The sequence below is a fragment of the Natrix helvetica genome, assembly GCF_964273705.1.
Source record: "Natrix helvetica genome assembly, chromosome: 12".
NCBI classification, from domain to species: domain Eukaryota; kingdom Metazoa; phylum Chordata; class Lepidosauria; order Squamata; family Natricidae; genus Natrix; species Natrix helvetica.
The window spans coordinates 20,985,628-20,998,319 of NC_138556.1; the positions used below are offsets into that span (position 1 = coordinate 20,985,628).

The 12,692-nt window shown below is 54.6% G+C and overlaps 1 protein-coding gene across 1 annotated transcript; it reads right to left on the reverse strand.

The window, feature by feature from the left end:
• Positions 1–366: 366 nt before the first annotated feature.
• LIPC (lipase C, hepatic type) lies at positions 367–10,636 on the reverse strand. Its single transcript, XM_081964452.1, has 9 exons — positions 10,328–10,636; positions 5,463–5,641; positions 4,828–5,007; positions 4,464–4,581; positions 3,819–4,052; positions 2,883–3,125; positions 1,672–1,792; positions 956–1,174; positions 367–755 (listed from the first exon to the last, which is right to left on the reverse strand). Exons 1-9 carry the CDS (start codon positions 10,410–10,412, stop codon positions 656–658), a joined length of 1,479 nt encoding a protein of 492 aa, XP_081820578.1. The 5' UTR covers positions 10,413–10,636; the 3' UTR covers positions 367–655.
• Positions 10,637–12,692: the final 2,056 nt, after the last annotated feature.

The window sequence follows — 12,692 nt, forward strand, 5'->3', positions numbered from 1 at the left end:
ACTGAGATGATGGTCTTCAGAGCTTCAGTCCCAGGTTTCAGCTCGGGCAGGTGGAGCCTCCCCGGAATGCTTTTCCCAAGGGAGCTGGGTCTCTCCCCAGGGCACCGTTTGGGCAAGATGAAGCCGTATCCTCCTTCAGAGCTCCTGCTTTTTCAACCCTCACTTTTAATGAAGTATTTGACCTTACTTTGCAAATGTGTTTGCGCATCAGAATGAGCTATTCAAATGTTTTTGGAGTCCAGTTCTTATCTGCCAAAGCCAGCATGGCCAAAACAATAGCGATTCGCACCCACCCAGCCAGACCAGTAACAGTAATAATGCCAGAAATCTTACAGACTTCTTAACAGCCTAACCTCCCTTTCAAGGAAAAAAAAATACTTCAATTTAGTCCAAAGACGTGGATCGTTAATTGTCTTTCTGCACAAGGCCAATTTAGTTTCAGTTTTTATTCAGTTTTTATTTGTTTACTCAATCTAGTCTTTAATGTATACAATTTACAGTACATCCTGATCCATCCCTTTTTTATGTTTCATGTTGGTGTGCTTGTACCAACAAAAGTGTTTGTTTCTTCTTTCCTTTTTCTAAGGAAAAGCTAAAAGTGAGACGCCTCCCCTCTGGATGAGCTTTTTCAAACGCCTGCTTATCATCCATACTCTCATCTCAGCTTTTGGGAACTGACTTCACATCTCACAAACATTTTCTCGTGACCCGGATAGAGGTGCAAATTATCCACACGCTGAGAACAGAATGTCATTCTGAAAAGAAAGAAAAAAGAGAAAAATTAATGACTAAGCCAAGAGTGCGTTTCTTCTGCAAGGCCAGGGGCAGCCTGAGAGCTGTGAAACGAAGAGGATGGTGGTTTTTAGCCACATTTCCCATGCTGCTGCTGCTGCTGCTGCTGCTGGGCCTGGCTGTGGAAAGCAAGCCCCTGTTGCCGGGGTCTGGGCCCACTTACTTCTGCTGGGTTTCTCCTGCCTTGACTCGAATGGACGTCACAATGAGTCCTGGCCGACGGTCCCCTTTTCTCCAAGGGATGATGGTTTGGAAAGTATCCCAAATGTTTTCCCAGATGGCCGTTCCTTCCCATTTCAGTTTGATCATCATCAGCTCTCCAATATCAATATCCAGAGGAACAAGAAAAGTGTAGGTTTTATTCTGGGTGATGCCTTCGATTCTGACGGAGAGAAGAAGAAAGGCTGTCAGACCCATCGCCTGGGGCTTCACTTGTTTGTGTTCTGCTCTTCCACCAAGTGGTCTCTGCCATGGGCCAGTTCAGCAGCATCAGTGACAAATTTCCCAATTTAAGACGGCGGTATGTTCAATGATTACAGCTATACACGTTACTAAGAGGACTGATGGATCTGGGGTTTATTGGCTTAAAGCAGAATGATGCAAAAAGACTCCGTGGATGGAGAATAGTACAAAAGTGGTTGAAGCAGAAATGATGCCAGGTGTGGAGATCTGGCTCCAGGATCTCTGCATCCTTAGGAGAAAGGAGAAGCTATAAAGGTGCTGCTACCTGCGCAGGTGCCGTTTTGTCTCCCCATGAAGGGGCACTTTGAGGAAATGAGCCTCGGTGAGAAACATGCCAAGGCACCTGGCTTGATGTGAAGCGTGCCTTTTGTGCCAAGGCCTATGACACCAGCCACGTTGGGCAAGTGTGGAACTCACAAAGTGATGGAGAGATTTTCCACGTCATCTTTGTTGCCAGTCAGCGAGATAGTGAACGTTGGATCAATTCGTGGTTCTTGGAATTCGTGGATGAAATGGATTTTAAACTGATAGTGATAAACTGTGGAGAGGAGAGGAGAGGAGAGGAAGCTGAGTTTTCACTTCCACAGAGACATTACATACATACATACATACATATCTCAGTTCCCCCTTTATTTCTCTCTAAAGAAAGTTCAGTCTCCCTGATCAACACCTACACCCTGAGCCTCTCTGCAGGCAGGGCTTTCCCCCATCAGCCCTTTCAGGTGAGCCTCCTCAACTCTGATGGGCTCCGTTTCCTGGCCAGACTGCACCACAGGACTGCAGCACCCACACATCTGGGGGGTGCCAGAGTGGGGCCTCTGCAAAGGCTGCCTGCTTCAATGTCCTCAGAATTTAGCCAGGAGACCCAGGGCTTCAGAGCTGCCTCTGTCCACATCAGCTGCTTGTGCAGGGAGGCTGACCTGAACGCCCGCGGCCTTCGCAGCAGTCTACCCTAGGATTGGGGGAGGGGCATTCCGGTGTTAGTTTTTCATTCTTGCTTCAGCTCCTCTCGTGGTCTTTGCCACATTTAGAGAAAGGAATCGCAGGTCACTTGATGGAGCCTAAAATAATGGCTGCTTTGTCCTTCTTGTTAGCTTTTGTGAAAGGCAACACTTGTTCTGGAGAGCTTAAGGCATATTTTCTTCCCTCCGCGGCACTGCCAGGCCTGGCAAGGGAGGCACGTGGGGCAGGCTCGGCCTCGGGAGAGGAAAGCCCCCCTCAACGCTTGCGTGGACAACCGGCCACTGCCCCACTGGCAATCTGGGCATCCCTCCAGGTAGTTTGTGGTCATTTGTTCCAGGCAATCTTTCCGAAACATTTTGAGCAGCCAGGTATGCACGTCTGCTTAGGAAGGGGCACAAAGATCCGGTGAGGGGCTTCCCTGCCTTTCCTGGGTTTTAAGGGCTGAAGACATGAGCTTTGGCATCCCCCGCTTGCACGAATGAAGCTGTCTGGCCCCACGGGCAGGATCTCACCCAGAGGGCTGGTCATCTCATTTGGGATAAGGCCAGCCTTGTGGTCAGCCTGTTTTCCTCTGGGGCCCTTTGGAATCTCTACAGCCCACACAGGGCCTGGCCCATCCACAAAGCCCCTGGGGCTGCTCCACCGCTGCCCACTCCTCCACCCACCTTTGAAGGGCATCTGAGGCTGGGTCTTCAGGAAGAGCCTCTGGCTGCCAGGGACCCTGGCCTTCCGAATGTGGTAGCCCAGGGTGTTGCACCGGTGGGCCCGGCAGTCCAGGCAGCGTCCCTTGTCAAACATCTGCATGTTCTTGCACCAATAGCCTGTGATCTGCTTCTGGCTGTACCGCAGGGAGTCGATGAAGAGATGGACTGACCTCTCGTGGGCACACTTCACCGTCTGGGTCAGCCCTGCAGGGACACACAAGGGAGGCCTTGAGCAGGCCAGAGGCTTCTCAGCCCCGCCAGCTGCAGAATTGCCCATTCCTCTCCAGCTGCTGCCGCCGGAGTCCCCCCACCCTCTTTGCTCTCCTGGTGAATCTTTCCATGGGCGACCTGGGAGGGGCACCTACTGATCAAGAGGTTCTTCAAGCCTAGGTTGGCATCCTGAGTGGGCAGCAAACTCAGCATTGCCAGAGCCCCAGGAACCCGGGTCTCTTGGCCTGCCAGGGAATCAATGGCCTCCTTCCTCTGCTTGGAGATGGCACACCCATTTGGCCATCTGGGTGCAGAGACGACCTCTCCTTCTGACTTGAAGGCTGTCACAGCATGGAAGGTCAGGACCCTCCCTCCCAGCCCCCCCCCCCAGCCCCCTCTTATAGGTTCCAGGGGGAACTGGCCACGGACATCTGTGGTGCTTCCTCCCAGGACGCCTGGCAAGGCAGAGCAGGCGGAAGGCCAAGTCAGTTAGGGAGAGAGAAGTGAGAAAGAGGCCCAGTGGTTAAAGCTCAGAGCGCCTCCTTCAGCCTCTGGCTTCCTTGCCCTGACCTGCTCAGCAGCCTGCCTTCCACTCCGGGTTCTGTCTTGGGGCTCCTGCCGGCCCTGAGGGACTCAGCTGGAAGGCTCCCCCCCTCCTCCAGGGCCTCCTTTCGTGGCCTCCCCTACCTGTGATTCCGTACTGCACAATGTGGCTGTAGACCTGCATGATGTGGCAGCCAGGCTGGAAAGTTCCCCCATTGGGGTAAAAGTCAAAGTGCGCCACAGGCTGCTTGATGCCGACACTGAGGCCCATGTGCTGCTGGGTGAAGGTGTGGATGGCATCCACAAAGTCGGCGTCATCTGGCGAGAGCCGGTCTGTGGGGGACATGCCCTCAAAGAGGGGGCCGGCAGGGTCCAGGCCTGCAAGGGAGACACAGGGAGGCTTGTGAGAAACGACCCTCAGCTGTTGGCCAAAGAACCCACCAAAGGGCTTTGGGAAAGGAGGGCAGCTGGAGCTGCAGCAGGGAGGAGGCCTTCTCTTCTTGGAGCAAGCTAGAGACGGATTCCCCTGAAGTGTGGGAAGGGGCTGAGCTGCCCCCTGAGTCCCTGCTGAGCCAGCTGCCCCGTGAGCTGGTCAGTAGAGCCTCCGGGGAGAAATGCTCCTTCCCACCCAGCTTCAGGAGCTTCCTCCAGATGTGGCTCTATCGGAAGCCGCCCTTTCCCTCAGTCTTTGCCTTTCTTTCTCCGGGTCCAACGGCAATGGCCGATCCTGCCCACCCAATGGAGCTGCCCAATGGCCGGGTTCACCCTGAAGCAGGCTGATGGACTCACCGGTGATCCTGCCAATCTTCCCGTTGCCTCTCATGGAGCTGCCGGCAAAACCAGCTACGTGGGCCCCCAAGCTGTACCCCACCAAGTGAGCCTTGCTCCGGTGAAACCGCACGGTTTCCTGGAAAAGAGAGAATGGGTGGAAGACCAAGGCAAAGCGGTGAGAAGCTCTGCAGTCCCCTGAGCCGGCCCAGAGCCCCCGGGCACCTGGGAGGCCCCAGCCTGTCCATGATGGGAGCCACTCTGGTTGTGACCACATGGCCCACCGGGGCAAACTGTGGCTGGGCTCCGAAGGCTACAATTGGCTCCCCTTCAGGGGACGTCCTCCTGAGTAAGCCTTCTCAGCATCTCTCCTCTTCCTGCTTACCTCCAGCCATTCCAGGAAGCGAGCGATCTCTTGGCCGACGTCCCGCGTGTTCTGCACCGCAATGGGGTAATGTGCGTGTGCCAGAGAGAGCCAGTCAGTGATGATGACGTTGGTATCGGGCAGTTGGGTCTTGAGCTCTTCAGCCAGTTTCCAAATCCAGCGCTCCAGTGTCCTGTCCACCTGCAGTCATAGGAGGAGAAGGGAAGCGCCTTGGCCTGCCTGGGGGGTCAACGTTCCCCTTGCAGTTTGCCCAGGGTGTGCCAGCAGACCAGGGCACCTCTCAGTTTCCAACAGCCCTGGGTGGGTGATGCCACCCCGCCCGCAAAGGCAGCCATGACCCTCCAACGCCCCACTTGTCCCTCTGCTATTGCAGGAGCTCTCTCGAAAGGAGTGAGGTGTGGGCCACAATTCCCTGGGAGTCACGTTGTGGGGGAGGGGGCTGTTCCTTTTAGAGAGTCATTTGTTCCTCCTTGTGAACCCCTCAAGGGGAAGGGGGCTGTGTTTCACAGCCCCTCCAGCCCAGGACTTCCTCCCCCAAGGAAGCTCTCCACCCCCAGCTGCATGCAAGGAACAGGCGGAGGTGGCATCAAGGCAAGCCCTCCTCCCTCCCTCCCTCCCGAGACCAGAGCCCTTACCGACCACCCATGGATGATCATCACCAGCGGGAGAGAGGCGTTGAAGGGACACTGCATGAGCATCTCCTCCTGGCCAGGCTCAATCAGGCAGCCCTGCTCCGCCCTGTTGGAATACAGCAGGAACTTGGCCTCAAAGCGGGAAGAGCCTCTCCTCGCAGGAAGCAGCTGCTGGTGGGAGCCTGGAAGAGACAGCCAGCAAGGGGGCTTTGCATTGCTCTGGTTCTTGAGATGTGGGGCGCTCGGCCCTCCATTGACTGGCTGCTGGATTTGGGCAACCCATTCATGACTTACCTCTGGCTCAGTCCTGCCATGGCTCTGAAGAATCCCAGTTGGCTTCTTCCAGCAGGCCAAGGCAAAGCCAAGGAGATCCACCTCCCAGGTGTCTCCCAGCCCCCCACTCCGGCTCAACCCCACCTGTTTTCTTGCTGAGTCTCCCTGCAGTTAAGGCCAACACAGACCATAGCTCACACAACTGCCACGAGGCCCTTTGAGGGATCCTCTGCCCAGATTGGGTGAGTCAGAGAGACTCTGAAAAGGTCACATTGGAAAACAATGCCTGGGGCTCCACAGAGAGCATCAGGGATACCGAGACCTTCTGGCTTTGATGAGATGGGGGCCCTTGTGTTTGCCCCCCCCCCCAGAGGGCCACCTAAAGACCTTTATAGCAACCTGCGAGTTTTGTGTCTTTGCAATGCAGCAGAGGAAGCCCAAGGTTGCCTCTCAACATCTGGCAGCCAGGGAGGAGCAAGTGTCCCCCCCACTGCAACCCTCCCATGAAGTGAGCCCCTCCTCTTCCCCATCCAGGCCCCGGAAGAGTTTCAGCCACCCAGCTTATCACGTCTGAGGCTCCTGCTCGTAGAGTGTCGACCCTTGAAGCCCTTGCCCCCTCCTTGCCCCTCCAATATATCCCAAGACTACAACTTGCTGTTGAGGGGTGCCTTTGAGCAGCCCACCCCCCCCAAAAAAAACCAAGCCAAGCTTTGCAGAGTAGAGGGGCTGCTGGGTCCTATTTTTAGCCTCCATTCTCAGGAGTCCAGCAGGACCCAAAGCCAGCAGCGTCTGTCCTGCTGTGGAATCCCCTCTCCCTTCCTTTCTTCTCCCTTCCTTGAATGGCTTCAGAGCCTGACCTGATAGAACCAAAGGCCTTTCCTGAGGCCTTTGCAAAAAGCGCAGGCCTAATATTGAAGCACAGCCTCCCATCGGTTGCGGCAAGGAGCCCCACCCCCACCCCTGCAGCGGAGATCTGAGTTGCAGAAATGCAAGAGAGAACCGATGTTCTTGGAAGCACCCAGGGCAAGTATTAGGGCTATGGATCTGCTTGCTGGGCAATTGAGCTGGGCAGGGAGTTGCTGGTGGTTTTTCTTGGTGTCCCAGGGGCCTCAGAAACCCCCTCCTCCTGGTCCCTGGGGCCCCACCTTCCTTCCCTTTGCAGAAGGGCCCTGCAGTGGCAAAGAATGGAAGACCGCGCCAGAGGTCACCAGGGCCGTTGAATGAGTCAGAGACCCACCTAGAGGATTGCTCTGATCTCCTAATCTGGCCGGCTGCTTCCTCTGTTTGCTCTTCCTGGGAAAAGGGGGGGACTTTCGATTGTCAAATCCACTTTGCTTGAGCTGCGCCAGAGGCAGCCAGGGGCAAAAGACGCAGGTGCCCAGGAGGACTTTGGCCAAACCTTATCGGCTCATTTCAATTCTGTGCCCTAAGTGGGGGAGGGGGTCTCGGGGGGGAAAGGTTTCCACTCGGACTGCAGTACAATGCCTTTCTCCCTGGATCCTGCTTGGCTCCTGCCCAAGCTATGCTCCGAAAGAATCTGCACCGGCCGAGGGACCAAGATAACCAAGACCTTTCCTGGATTGTGGCTGTGTCGGTGCTCTTCAGGTGGCCCTTACGTGGCCCTGCTGCCTCTATCCCCCAAAGGGCCAGTTTGCTCCTGGGCGTTTCTCCTTTCCTCCCCAGGTGGTGAAGCTCAGAAGCAGCTCCACACAAGGAAGGTGATGTTTCAGCAGCAGAAGGGATGCCACCCACGCCCGCCCTGCTCAGGTAGTGGCAAAGTCTCCGCTGAGCTGACGGCGGAAGTGGCTTCATTGCACACGGATCCTGCTGGACCAGAAACTTTGGTGCCATCGGAGCCACCGTGATCTCCCACCAAAGAGACCAGACCAAGAGCAACATTCTTGCCTCTCTCGGAAGGAAGGCCCTCATGGGGAGGATAAAATATGTTCCAATTTCCTGAAAGGAGGAGCTCATCTGCCAGTCCTTTGCCCCTGGGCAAAAGGGAAGGGCAGGCGCTGCAGAACGCCATTGCTGTGCCAACCAAGCCCAGTTTCTCCCCAGCCCTTCCCCTGGGATTAGGCCAGCAGAACTCAGGGCAGGGGGGGGAGGAATCTGGGGTACTGTCCCCTATTCTGAGCCTCCTGCTCCACCCCCAGCCAGCAAGGACCGTCTCCATTACAGCCAGAAGCCGAGATGAATGCAGGAAGCTGCTTCTGCTCTCTGCAATGTGTTAATTCAGGAAGGGTACAGGCTGTGTTTATTTATTCATCAAATTTATGTGGCTTTTGCATTGTGTTTAAAATCCCTTTATTCATAATTAACTAGGGTGAATTCTTCCCACACATTTTTTATTTGTAGGTCCACAATAATTGAATGCAAAGCCTGAAGACTCGGGAAGAAATTAAATTGTCCCATTCATAATTAACCAAGGCAAATATTTCACACACCTCTGGCCTCTATTTCTTATCTGAGGAATTTGTAATAAAGGGAGGCAGAAAGGAAAGAGGGAAATAGCAGCATCCGCCTCTCTCAGTGCAGCCGATTGTCCTTCATCTGCTCCCAAGGGAGATCATTTTCTACCTGGGGGTCACTTAGGACCTCAAAGGGGTGGCTTGGAAAAATCATATCAAAAATCCTTTGTTTAATGAGATTGGTCTGGAGGGCACGTTAAGGGGCTTGTTATATTAATTGCCAAGCCTTTGCCACCCAGAACCACCACCATCTTCCTCTGCTAGCTAGCTGGAAGGCTCGGTCCAGGACCTGCAGCTGACCTTAAAAACAGACCTAGATGCTCTCCAGTCAATGCAGGAAATGTGGAGGCAGTCTCCTCCTGCAGAGGCTCGGGGAAGACGGTGCCCTGCGGGTGGGAGCGGCGGGAGGCTGGCACAACTCGGCTACTCAGAAATGAGCCCGGTGGCAGGTTCTCCGACATCAAACGGGGGACTGAGGAAGCAGCGGGGGCCTTGAAGAAATCCTGCCAGGGCTTCCCGCATCTTTGCCACCACAACCCCAATATCAGACTTTTGGAACCCCAGCACCAAGTCTCCCCTCGGCCCAGGCTGGAAAAGCTGAGAAGCAAAATGGAGAAACTGAGGTTTTTTTTAATCAATTGGTCCCGGTGGGTCTGTTTGCTTTCAAAGCTCTGACAAAGAGGGTCGGTTGTTTTTGTTTTATTTGAAATATCCTCATTTGCAGAAATTACGAAGAGGGAATTCAGCCCCAGCCTCAGTTTAAATCTCCAACTAGTCCTGCAGTATTACTATCCTTTATTTTGCACCCAAAATAAAAAAAAAATAGTTTGCTTCTTGATCCTTCTGGCCGCAGGCAAAGCTGCTCCCCTCCAAATCCCTGCCTGAAAGGTAGCCCCAAATCAACATCCTCAGTGCGGCTGCTAAGCAAACACCCCTCGCTCCTTCGCGTCCGGAGATAAAAGCCGTCTGTCTGGCCAGTGTCCAAAGTCCTCATGAAGGGCTGGGGAGCCCTTCGCTACCCAGGACTGGCCGGTCTTGGCTTGGGAGTCCCGGGTGGCTTCCAGTGGCTGCTGGCAAAGGAGCTTCCCTAACCCATTCTTGGCTCTGGGGAAGTAGGAAACCTTGTGCCGGACTGCCCCAAACAGCCTTGGGGGATTGAGAAGGGTGTGGGGCCATCTGAGCTAAGCAGAGAGACAGTCTCTGCTCCCTGTTTGGGGTCACCTGGATTACAACCCCCCCCCCAAATATCTGGGAGGGGAGCAAGAGATTCCTCCCAAGGAGAAGAATGAAATCAGAGTCTCGGCGGGGCCTTTTTCTAGCTGTGTTTTGTGAATAAATGCAGGGAGGATCCAGGCCCCAAAGTGTGGGGCAGTAGCTGATGGCCAAGAAGAGCTGGGGAAACCAGGGACTCTGAAGGAAGCTCAGGACGTGCCAGGGAGTCGGGCTAGAGAAGGGGATGTTTTAACATCTATTACTAACTTTCCTGGATGGCTTTTTAAATTTTATATTGGGGTTTTAAACGGGTTTTAAAATTGTTTTTTAATTATTTAAATTGGTTTTGGGGTTTTATATACAGACAGTGTGTGTGTGTTGTTTCTGCTCTATGTCTTATGTTATTTTCTGTTATTTTGATTATGAATGGTCTGTACACCGCCCCGAGTCCCTACGGGGAGAGGGGGCGGTCTATAAATTAAATAAACTATAAACTAAACTAACTATGTTTGGGGAGGGAGGGGCTGGGCTGCTGCTAATCTAGGAGGCGAATGCTGTTCTGGGAACATCGCAGGGACAATACAGCTGAAAGTCTTCTTCCCTCCTGCCAACTGCAATCGAGGGCTGGAGAAAAGGGTCCCTTTCCCACCAGGTGGAGGGAAACTCTGCTGGACTCCCTCCCTCTTCCTCCCTCCCTCTGGATGAATATGCCAGGCTCCCTCGTCATGCGGAGATGCCTTTGCTGCTCCCAACCACTCTCGGGGGGGGGGGAAGAGTCAGCCCCCCCAAGGCCTCTCCTGTTCTCTGGATGGGAAGCACTAAGAGTCCCCTTGCCTCTTGGAAGCTGGGGGGGAGGGGGGCTGTTTGAGCCTGACCTTCTGCCCAATCTCCGTCCCAGAGGCCACTGCTTACCTTTCTTCCTTCTGCCCTCGGGCTTCCCTTCAGCAAGAGGCATGCAGAGAAGGAGTAGCAGCAGAAGGGCCAGGCGGCTTCTCATGGCACCCACAGACGCCAGGCCAAGCTGGTTCCCAGTGGTGGAGGGACGAAAGGGCCCCTCTTGTCGCCAGTAGGTAGTGAGGACTAGCAGCTCATTAATGATTAACCTTTTGCATGGAATTATCTTTCTCTCTGTGCCCCCCTAGACAAATCAACTCTCTCTGGCCCCGTCAGAAGCCGTGTTTGGTTCCTAGAAGGCCCCCCTCCCCCTCCTGTCCCTGGGGGGGGGGGTTGAGATGGAGAAAGCAGCTCTGAAAGGGGGGGGAGAGAAAGTCAGCTGCTTTCATTGACTTTTCTCCAGAGATATTGGGCAAGGCCAGGTGAGAGGGCAGCCTTTGAGGTGGTACCCCTCTTCTCCCGCCCAAGTGAAGGTGAGGCTTGCGTCCGTCCCCCCCAGCGGCTCAGAGCTGGTTGGGGCACGAGTGGGTAGCCCTTCGGCTTCTCTGGGATCCTCCCCTGGCCAGTTGGTCAACATGGCCTTTGGCACCCTCCTGTTTGCCCTTGTCTGGCTCTCCCTCCCCCACCTGTCTCTCATCCCTTTTCTGCCTCCGCTTTGACCATCCTCTTGAAATCTCCCCAGGCCACCAGGATTCCCAGCTCCCCCTTCCCAGCATTACTGCTTGACTTCAGCTACTACCCCCCCCCGGACTCATGACTCCCCCCTTTAAGGGTGCCTTCCATCTTCACCTGTACTTCCACCTGTGTTACTGACCTCTGGGGCCTCCCAATGCTGCTTGCATCTAAAACTAGGATGGGGGGGCTTTTGGACAGCAGCTGAGCCGGCACCGTCTCCCTTGACCAGTTAGAGAGACGCAGAAGAGCCCAGGGGTAAAGGGCAGCTTCATGGGGGGGGGGGGGGTTCCAGGGCAATCACTCCTGTTGCAAAGACTGCTGCTGCCTGCAAGGCAAAGCAAACAAAGGAGACAAACCAGGGACACCTTTGACTTCTCAAACAGAACCAGACCCGCCTTCTGATACCGGGGGCCCCGATCCAAGGAGATCTGCTGGGATGAACAGCCCGGCATCACTGTCTACACCACCCATGGGCAGGAGGGCAGAGACCCCAGCACCCCGTGGTCTGGAGGGGGGCAGTGGGCTTTATGGATTGGCACCCTCCCTTCGCTGGGCAGCTTGGCTTGCTGGGTCCTCAAGGGATGGACGGGGCCACCAGAAGGGAGGGGCCCTTTGGCTTCTGGACAAATGGATCAGAGGGGGCATTTCTCTGTGCTTGCAAATGCCTCTTGCTTCTTCTTTGGATGCCCCCCTGGGGGGCATCACTAGCGCACGCACGCGCGCACACCCATATACACACACACAGAGCCCTCCCAGGGAGACAATTTCTTTCCAAGAAGACACTGGCATTGTGACTGGGAGAAAATGCTCTTTATTCACCGTCCCACCCGATGTCCCTCTGGAACAAGGCAGAATTCCACACTGGGGCCGGAGGCAGTCAAAGAAGCCAGTTCGAATCCAGCGCCCAGCACCTTTGCTGAAGCCACAGCTGCTCCATCGGCTTGACCAGAAAGAGGCAGCTGGGCTGGGCTGGGGGTTCTGGATCTGTTCCTTTGGGGGTCCTGACAAATGCTGTGTTGCCTGCGTATGCGTGAGCATAAGCAAGAGAAGGTTCTTTTTAAAATTCTACCCAATTCCTTTACCCACAAGAGACACTGAAGCCCTGGAGTCGGAGGAGCACCTGTATGTCTCTGGTCTAGGAGGGTTGGGAAGCGGTTTTATTTTGTAGAAACGAACGAATAAAAGTGACACGGCTTCCTATATTCCATTTTATTGCTTTCTCTATACTGTTTCTATGATCATCACTATTATAACATACCCTGACAATGTTTATACTCATTACTATTCATTATGTTATACTCCATACTTCTCAATTGCTACTATTGCTATTATTCTACTAAACTATTCTACTAAACTATAATTCCCTATTATTCCTCTAAACTATGCTCTCCACTAGCCCACCTCAGGGCTTCTCTCTGTTCCTCCCCCCTCCCCCCCCCAGATTCCTCTGCTGCTGCTGCTGCTGCTGCTGCTGCTGCTCACCCCCACCCACCCACCCACTTCACGGAGCTTCCCCCTCCTCTGCCTTGGGCTTCTCTGGCCAGGGCAGAGCTCCAAAACAGGCGCCCTCCCGCACCTGAGTCAAGGTTGTGGCTTTGTGGGCAACTCTGCTGGGCTGCGGCTGAGGAGAACGCTTCCGCGGGAGGGAGGGGGGAGGGGGAAGCAGCGGAGGGGCCTGCCACTTTTGCTAGGCAGCCTGCGGTTCCAC

Bases quoted from the DNA above. Each gene is read 5' to 3' on its own strand.
- LIPC (XM_081964452.1), bottom strand. From the start codon at position 10,412: ATGAGAAGCCGCCTGGCCCTTCTGCTGCTACTCCTTCTCTGCATGCCT. The intron at 4,053-4,463 runs GTGAGTCCATCA...TCTCCCTTGCAG, and splicing joins GAAGATTGGCAGGATCACCG to GCCTGGACCCTGCCGGCCCC. The intron at 1,175-1,671 runs GTGAGTTCCACA...TCTCTCCGTCAG, and splicing joins GAAAATCTCTCCATCACTTT to AATCGAAGGCATCACCCAGA.